The sequence below is a fragment of the Limulus polyphemus genome, unplaced genomic scaffold (assembly GCF_000517525.1).
Source record: "Limulus polyphemus unplaced genomic scaffold, Limulus_polyphemus-2.1.2 Scaffold9001, whole genome shotgun sequence".
Taxonomy (NCBI): Eukaryota; Metazoa; Arthropoda; class Merostomata; order Xiphosura; family Limulidae; genus Limulus; species Limulus polyphemus.
The window spans coordinates 15729-24924 of record NW_013674611.1 but is presented as its reverse complement, the minus strand read 5'-3'; the positions used below and the strand labels follow the sequence as shown (position 1 = coordinate 24924).

Sequence of the window (9196 nt, the reverse complement as noted above, 5' to 3'; positions counted from 1 at the left end):
AGATATCCTCCTGTTAAACTATCATGGGATTGACGCAGCACATCTTCCCGTAACTTTCTCGGTATAACCGTTTGTCAGGTCGTCACTTTCCCATCTCTGGAGAAAAATACCATCTTCAAGCTTCAACTGGTTCCATTGTGCCCAATAGTTCTTTCTCACAGGGCTTAAGCTAGACACCTTCTCTGAAGCAGGGCGCAAAACACTTGCTTTTAGAAAATCAATTATTGGCTTCAAATCTTGGTCTTTTTCCTGTTCTGCTTTAATATCTATACCCGGTTCCACTCCACCATCATCAACTCCTTCAGTCGCTTTGACTTCAGCTTGATGGCACCTGGTTAGTTCAGTCTCTTTTCACAGTTACCGGAATTTGGCGTTGAGTGTTCCCAAACGTCATTTCATCAAAATTAATTACACACTTTTTTGGTAGTAAGTAGTCCAATCCTAATATGCATTGGTCTTCAATGTCAGCCAAGTATACTTTGTGTTTGTTGTTTATGTCCATGAGCTCAATAGTTGCCCATACTGGTCCCCACAACCTTGCATAATGTCCTGTAACACCACAAAGCTTCTGTATGGCTTCTGGTACTCCTTTATGATCCAGCACCTTGATACTCACAAGGATTTACTGAGATGCAGAATCTATGAGAAAGTCGCACCTTTGGCCATCCAGCTTCCCTGTCACGTAGACACTATGTGTGCTTGCCATTTTACACTTAGCTGTTGGAACTTTCATGATGGGGATTGGTGGGCATCCCTCAACACCAACCACTGCTGGTTTCCCAGAGACTGACTTATTGGTAGTATTCTTCTTACACTGGCTCCTCATATGACCTTGCTCTCCACAGTTCCAACAACTTTTCTGGGCAGCAGCCTTTCCTGCCATGGCATCTTTCCTGTGTTGAAGTTCCAGCATTCAGCTTTCTTGTGCCCAGGTTTGTTACAGTACCAGCAAAGTCCCTCAAACCTCTCTGAAAGCTGACCTTTTCTGGTCTTGAATCCTGATGACAGTACCAACCTTGGTACCTCTGTGCTGGACTTAATGTAGGATTCAAATTCAAGAACTCTGGCCATTGCATTCTGTATAGTAGAGATGTGAGCTTGCTTTACTTGTATCTTCAGTTGTGGACTGCCCAAGGCATATATAAACTGATCCCTCAGCAACAGCTTGAGGACATCGGGTGGTGCAGTTGGGTAGGCCTTGTGTACCATACTTTCCAAATCCTGTGCCAGCTCTTGCAGTCTCTCCCCTTTAGCACGGACTCTCGTCCTAAACCTAGCCCTGTAGACTTTGGACTGATTTTTCCATGGATCTAATCAGCCCCAGACAACAGGAAGTCCCTTCCAGACCCCGCAGCTAAACCCTAATGCAGACATCTTCAGTCCAGCCAGAAGTCACATTCCAGACACGAGTGTCAGCAATAGGGGTGATCTAGTACAAAGGAAGCCACAGGAATTCGATGGGAAGGCACCATGGGAAGCATATAGAGCACAATTTGAGCTCCTGGCAGAAATGAATGGATGGACAGAGGAGCAGAAAGCATTGTACCTGGCAACGAGCCTGAAGGGACAACCACTGAAAATACTTGGACAGTTGTCAGCAGACAACAGGCACAACTATAGAGCACTGGTAGCTGCTCTAGAACTCAGGTATGGAACCATCTTCTAGTATAACGGTCCGTATATAGGTTTAGGTTGTTACGACAGCGGAAGTCACGTGACGCTGGTAACACGTAATGAGTTCTAGAAAGATCGGGGAACATGACAAATAATCCAGTATTTGCTAGACGCTCTCTATTATTGTATATAAGTGCGCCAGACAATTAATCTGGCTTGAAGAGATTGAAGATATAGAGGGACAATTGAGCCAAGCGCGGTAGTAAGTAAAGTGCGTGAATCGTTCGTTGAGAATTGTAGCGTGTGTTTAAGTTAAGGTGACTGTGGAAATTAAGTGTATTGCAAAGTTGAATTGAGAAAGAATAAACTAGTTTTATTTGAGAAAGGACTTGTATCGCTGAAGTTATTCGGAAAGAATTTTTATGAGTAATTAACAATCGGCCAGAAACGTAACAAATTGGTGTCAGAGAGTGGAAAAAAAAGAAGATGGAAAGGAGAAGCAGTAAATCAAACTACAGCTTAGCAGATTTGATGGCAGCAATACAAGAACAGCAAAAGAAGCAAGAGGAACGAGAAAAGAAACAAGAAGAGAGATTACAGCAGTTGTAGGAGGAAAAAGAAAAGAAACAAGAAGAGAAATTACAACAGTTGTTGGAGAAAAAAGAAAAGAAACAAGAAAAACGAGAAAAGAAACAAGAAGAGAGATTACAGCAGTGGCAAGAAAACCTGCAACAATGGCAGCTCGAACAACAAAATAAACAAGAAGAGAGATTACAGCAGCTGTTGGAGGAAAAAGAAAAGAAACAAGAAGAATGAGAAGAGAAACAAGAAGAGAGATTACAGCTGTGGCAACTGGAACAAGAAAGGAAACAGGAAGAAAGTCTCCAACAGTTGCAGGAAAGTCAGCAGCAACTACGGGAAAGTCAACAACAGTGGCAAGAAGTACAAATGGAAAACATTAGCAAATTTCAAAGTGAATTAAATACATTAAAGGACGATTTACTGTCTTTTACACAGGGAGGATATATTAGACTGACAGTTCAAACCGTGAGAACACCTAAAGCTGTATAAGGATCGTTATACAGGATAATACTGACAGTTCAAACCATGAGAACACCTAAACCTGTATATGGACCGTTATACTAGATGATACTGACAGTTCAAACTGTGAGAACACTTAAACCTGTATACGGACCGTTATACTAGATGATACTGACAGTTCAAACCGTGAGAACACCTAAACCTGTATACGGACCGTTATACTAGATGATACAGATTGTTCAAAACAGCCATTTCCAATTTTGAACTACTGACCAGAAAGAAGTAATCTAGCCAGATGTACCTATCACTACAATGACTTTGTCCCTAAACCAAATAAAACATTAGCTGTCACTTGTATAATTCGTCCGCGGCTGAAATTGTGAAGTGTCGGCCATCATCTGGTGGACCTTATGATACTCGGGATACATATTCTGAGGTAAATTATTAAAAATAAGCTCGGGTCCTCCACGTCCCACCTAAAGACGTGGGTAATGTGGATGCCATGAAAGTGAGCAGCAATAATAGCATCAGCAGCACAATCCATAATTCGTCCGCGGCTGAAATTGTGAAGTTCAGTGTAATCACGTCTCGAACCCTGTGATATTTAGATCCATTTTCCACATGAGAAAGGACTAGAACTAATATATATAGGGTTAGGTAGACGTTAAGAAGTTGTTTCCTGTGATTTTAGATCCATTTTCCACATGAGAAAGGACTGGAACTAATGTATAGGGTTAGGTAGACGTTAAGAAGTTGTTTCCTGTGATTTTAGATCCATTTTCCACATGAGAAGGGACTGGAACTAATGTATAGGGTTAGGTAGACGTTAAGAAGTTGTTTCCTGTGATATTTAGATTCATTTTCCACGTGAGAAAGGACTGGAACTAATGTATGGGGTTAGGTAGACGTTAAGAAGTTGTTTCCTGTGATATTTAGATTCATTTTCCACATGAGAAAGGACTGGAACTAATGTATAGGGTTAGGTAGACGTTAAGAAGTTGTTTAAACAACTTCTTAACGTCTACCTAACCCTATACATTAGTTCCTAGTCCTTTCTCATGTGGAAAATGGATCTAAATATCACAGGACTATGATCAGTGAAACTTTATACACGATCAAATACAAACCAAAAATGTACGATGATCAGTGAAGCTTTTTGTTCCCAATCTGAAAATTCCGTGGAACACACCGATTAAAAATTGTAAGAAACTTAACACTTACCGAAAAGCTATGTTAGTTAGGTGGAAGCATGTTCATAATAAGTGTTATAAGTATAAATTGTATTTATGTTGTGACAAAGAAACTTAGCAACCATTTAAAAAAATGTTTAAATGAAATAAGGATTTACAGAAAGCAACTCACTAGCAAGCTGTAATAGTTATTATATGTATTTGCATTTGTTAACAGTGACAAGCTAGTATGGAATACAGGTATAGAAACAGAAAGAAATCGTAACAATCCGATGTAATAGATTGGCAACAGATTCAAAGCATCTGGGATATTGTATAGAGTACTGAGAACAGAAGAAAAAACGATGGAAGGAAAGCGACACCTAGGTTAGCTTACTCTACTTATATTAATTTACTGTTCATATTGAGTTTGGGTTTATCAAATGAAGTGAAGTCCCCACCCCAGTGGCTCAGCTCCAAAATCTGGGTTTCTGCGTCCGTGGTGGGCAGAGCACAGAGAACTATTTGTGCTCAAAAACATTGAACAATCAAACCAAATGAAGTCAAAACAGCAAACGTTTTATTTGGATTTGAAAAACTGTAACTTAACAGTTTTTTAAATTAAGACGAATGTTCATATATTAGACAAGAGTTAAGTTCAGAAGTCAGGGTGAAATTTAACTTACCTGTTTCTTAATAATTCCCATTCTTTAATGGTTAGACCAGGAAGTTCCATCCATGATCCTTGACTTATTGTGAGTGTGCTTGTTTCCATCTTCTAGACAAATAAAATAATATAAGAAGTATCATATGTGTGTGAAAATAAATGTATGGCACATTTCTTTCTGATTTTTTTTAACTTGTGCATTTACAAAATCTTGATTACAACTAAGCACAACAAAAAAAATAACATATTCTAATATTAATCCGTGAAATGCTCCTTACTTGCCAAGATCCACCTGCAGGTCCTTTTCCTAAAACCACGTGTCCAATTTTCTGCTCTGGGTGATGCTCCCATCTGACTACTGATGGAAAATCTAATCCAAAGTCAGCTTCAGGCCGAAGAAGAGCATCAAAAAGAACAGAGACAGGATTCTTAGATCTTCCTTCTAACCCTTCACTTAAATGTTGGAGATCCTGCAACAGGAAACAACTTCTTAACATCTAACTAACCCCATACATTAATTCCAGTCCTTTCTCATGTGGAAAATAATCTAAATATCACAGGAAACAACTTCTTAACAGTCTAACTAACCCCATACATTAGTTACAGTCCTTTCTCATGTGGAAAATGAATCTAAAATCACAGGATACACGATCAAATACAAACCAAAAATGTACTATGATCAGTGAAACTTTAAACACGATCAAATACAAACCAAAAATGTGGGTGCGTTTTAAAATTAAGGTGAATAATTCAAAATAAAAAATGTAAACACTATTTATAATCCTCATGTTTATTAATTACATCAAAATAAAAGGCAGAATTTTATAATCCTCTCCTATCACATCTACTTATAACATTTACAACCGAAGGATTGAAATATTCTAAAATTATAAATGAAATTTATAAAATCAAGCACGAGCAGGGTAAGAGCATCTTTGTTTATGCTATTCTACTGTAAATTTTGAATTGACTTTACATACATTAATTATTTCTCCAGAGACGATGCAGAAATATCTGGTTTACGGCAAACAAGAGCAACAGTGGGAACAGTAGCTGAATACTACAAAGACTATGTAGAAATCATGGATCTTGGGAATTTCTTTATGGAATATGCTAAGGTTACATCAATTAAACCAATAGGTGTGGAGCAAGTTCAAACCACAACACAAGACAGCTATTATTTTCTCGGTCAAAAACTGCCCCTTTGGGAAGTGCGCGGACAGATTGAGTTCCACGGGAAAGAGCTAGAGTCCACTAAGGTAAAGCCATTTTGTTTCGTCACTCCACACGTGGTCTTAGCTACAGGAAACTCTGACCAACCCAGAAAGATGGGTGTTCCAGGAGAGGACTTACCGTTTGTGTTGCACTCGTTAATAGAACTTGAACGGTTACTGTCAGGCAGCCAGCTGCATGACAAGTCCAACAACTTGGTGGTTGTAGGAGCTGGCTTGTGTGCTGCTGATGCTATTATTGCTGCTCATTTTAGTGGCATCCACATCACCCACGTCTTTAGGCGGGACGTGGAGGACCCCGAGCTTATTTTTAATAATTTACCCCAGAATATGTATCCCGAGTATCATAAGGTCCACCAGATGATGGCCGACACCTCTGGAGTTCTTTATTCTCGATACAAGTCTTACCCCAAACACCAGCTTGTGCAAGTTCTGCCCAATCACACTGTGATCCTAGAACACACTACTAAAAAAGAAAGTAAGATTGTCATAGATGCTGCCTATGTCATTGTGTTAATAGGAATGCAGCCAGATCTAAGTTTCATATCAAACTGTAGTTCTGAACTGACAGTCAGACCCGAAGAACCCATCAATTGTCGGCAGAACCCTATAGCGATTAATCCTTACACGCATGAGATGGCAACCTATTCCGGTATCTTTGCTATGGGACCCCTAGTAGGGGATAACTTTGTACGATTTGTACATGGGGGAGCCTTAGCTATTAGCACTTACTTACACCAGAAGTTAAAAACATTTAGCCACTCTGAATGAATATGGTCATTGGTTGCTGTTGTTACTCTTTCATATATACATTTGTGTTACAGTGACTATAGAACCAATAAACTGTAATAGTTTATGACCCAGAAATACCACCAATCTTCACAACAGTAAAAAGACTGTATGAATACACTTGTCACTTAATGGTATTTTACTGGTCATGCTGACAGATAAGCTTTATATACTCATTAGTAATTAACCTCAGTGGCCTTTCTCTGTATAGTATTGAAATATTAAACCATCAAAGTAGAACTATATAAACCACTTGTTAACGCTGTTATATTTATACTTAACACAATAATAATTTTTCCAGTTTAAAGAATTAGACTGCTTGAGTTAGTCAAGTTTTGTAGAAATGCTTTGCCATGATTTGGTAATATATTTTATAAAATGGACAGATTTATTGCAATATGAAATACAAATAATTATAAATATAAAAATTTAGTATGTATCTAGTTTTAAGGCACTGACATTATCGTTAAACATAATACCACAACCATAGATATTAATAAGTAAAATCCATTCCCTGGCTTACTAACTCGGTAATATAAAACTGAACATTATTAATCAGTACATAAAACACAGTGAAATATTCTGCAGATAGAAATGCTACTGCACAGTTGGTAAATGTATATTAATACTCAAGTGTGAGCCACAGGTCATAACTGTAAAATGATGTGATGCAGTGTAGTGGGTATATAAATGGATAATGACCTACAGAAAATATCCTGATCAGGAGAGTGATGCAGTGTAGTGTGTATATAAATGGACAATGACTTACAGAAAATATCCTGATCAGGAGAATGATGCAGTGTAGTGTGTATATAAATGGACAATGACTTACAGAAAATATCCTGATCAGGAGAGTGATGCAGTGTAGTGTGTATATAAATGGACAATGACCTACAGAAAATATCCTGATCAGGAGAGTGATACAGTGTAGTGGATATATAAATGGACAATGACCTACCGAAAATATCCTGATCAGGAGAGTGATGCAGTGTAGTGGGTATATAAATGGACAAGAATGACCTACAGAAAATATCCTGATCAGGAGAGTGATGCAGTGTAATGTGTGTATATAAATGGACAAGAATGACCAACAGAAAATAGCCTGATCAGGAGAGTGATGCAGTGTAGTGGGTATATAAATGGACAAGAATGACCTACAGAAAATAGCCTGATTAGGAGAGTGATGCAGTGTAGTGGAACATCAATTAAAGAAAACACTGGTTAAAATAAGTGGTTTCTTAGAATAGTTCAATTTAACAAATGCTAGTTTTAACTTACAAGGAAATTTAACCAGGAACAAATTCAAATTGTTGTATTTTGATAATGACTGATAATCTTAATTTGTAAAAAAACAAACAAACTAGGAAGCTTATAATGGATAAGAAACACCAACAACAGATGCATATTAACAAACAGTGAACATTTAATATTTTAGAACAAATACCAGTAATAAATATATTGCTATCATAAAGAAAATTTATCAGTTACTTAAAAAGTTGATGAGAATATGAAAAACCTCATTTAACTGTAAAAGATATGATAAATATTAAATTAACTTTGAAATTCAACATACTGCCTTACAGGTTCAAGCTGTGTTCAACAGTAAAACTAAAAGATGACTTTTTCTTGTTCAGAGGAGTTCATATGTTTTAGATATGTGATTTTTCAATGTATTTGGAAGAGTTTTTTCCTCATGAATATGTTCAGCATGAATGCCTAGCTTCTCAACACTTTTTCTATTAAGAAAAATCCTATGAGTAAAGTTTTGTCTTTAATAATTAAGTAATGATACCAGCCAGCTTGGTTTCCATTTAAACGTATACCTTCCCCCTAGGTTGCTGAATATCTTTGAAGAACCCAACATTTCATTAATTACTCAAGACCTAGCAACCTACAATACTATTGACTCTCATTATCATTTTATAATCACATAAATAAATTTTTGTGACAAATAGAGGTTTGAGCTGCAAGTTATGCATATGTTAATTGTCCTTTGTAAACAAAACTTACAAGTCTAGTCAAAAAAACAATATTATTGTTGTTAAGCCAGAATTTTCTTGGAAACAATAATGAAAATACTATTATGACTCCTAGCACCACTAAAATTGTTGAACCTGCTGTAATTGTTAGAACTAGAAATAAGTGTGCAATAGGTTGATTGAAAGTCCTTATGAAGATTTCAAAGAGAAGAAACAGTAAACAGTTTATGAATTATAATTCAAATGCTAGACTTAATGAAATATGCTCTATGGAATTCACTTCAAAGGAAAACTTCAAATAAATACAGAATTTTGGATAGTTGTTCTATTGAATTGTGAAACCTAAAACAAATTCGGTTGTATTTAAGGTAATTTAGATTTACAATATATATTAATAAACTTGTATTTCTATATAAACCAGTAAGTCACCTGTTAATATTAGAAATTAGCTGAACACTGAGAGCAATATAATTGTCTTATCTTACTTGTAATAATATATGCATACTTATTTTCATACTGAAGCACTGAGCTTTGATGTAAACTTACTATGAATCACAAATTTTACTTTTTATATGTTAAACTAGGCTTATCACAGGTAGCATTTATGTACTCACACTTATAATAACAGTTTACTTTGGAAGAGTTCCACAACCAAGAAAGCTCAGAAGGAAGAAATGTACAAATTATTACATATTTTATGAAAAT

At 36.7% G+C, this 9196-nt stretch overlaps 2 protein-coding genes across 2 annotated transcripts; one reads left to right on the top strand and one right to left on the bottom strand.

Annotated features, from left to right (window-relative positions):
* Positions 1–4018: 4018 nt before the first annotated feature.
* On the bottom strand, positions 4019–5088 carry LOC111083309 (oxidative stress-induced growth inhibitor 2-like). The gene is made up of 3 exons (XM_022379745.1): positions 5080–5088; positions 4770–4961; positions 4019–4602 (listed from the first exon to the last, which is right to left on the bottom strand). The coding sequence occupies exons 1-3, from the start codon at positions 5086–5088 to the stop codon at positions 4507–4509; spliced, it is 297 nt and encodes a 98-aa protein (XP_022235453.1). The 3' UTR covers positions 4019–4506.
* A 485-nt stretch (positions 5089–5573) lies between these two features.
* On the top strand, positions 5574–6494 carry LOC106475689 (oxidative stress-induced growth inhibitor 1-like). Its single transcript, XM_013936368.1, has one exon. It carries the CDS (start codon positions 5574–5576, stop codon positions 6492–6494), a length of 921 nt encoding a protein of 306 aa, XP_013791822.1.
* The last annotated feature ends 2702 nt before the right edge of the window (positions 6495–9196 follow it).

Bases quoted from the DNA above. Each gene is read 5' to 3' on its own strand.
- LOC111083309 (XM_022379745.1), bottom strand. The intron at 4,603-4,769 runs GTAAGGAGCATT...TTATTTGTCTAG, and splicing joins CTGCAGGTGGATCTTGGCAA to AAGATGGAAACAAGCACACT.
- LOC106475689 (XM_013936368.1), top strand. From the start codon at position 5,574: ATGGATCTTGGGAATTTCTTTATGGAATATGCTAAGGTTACATCAATT.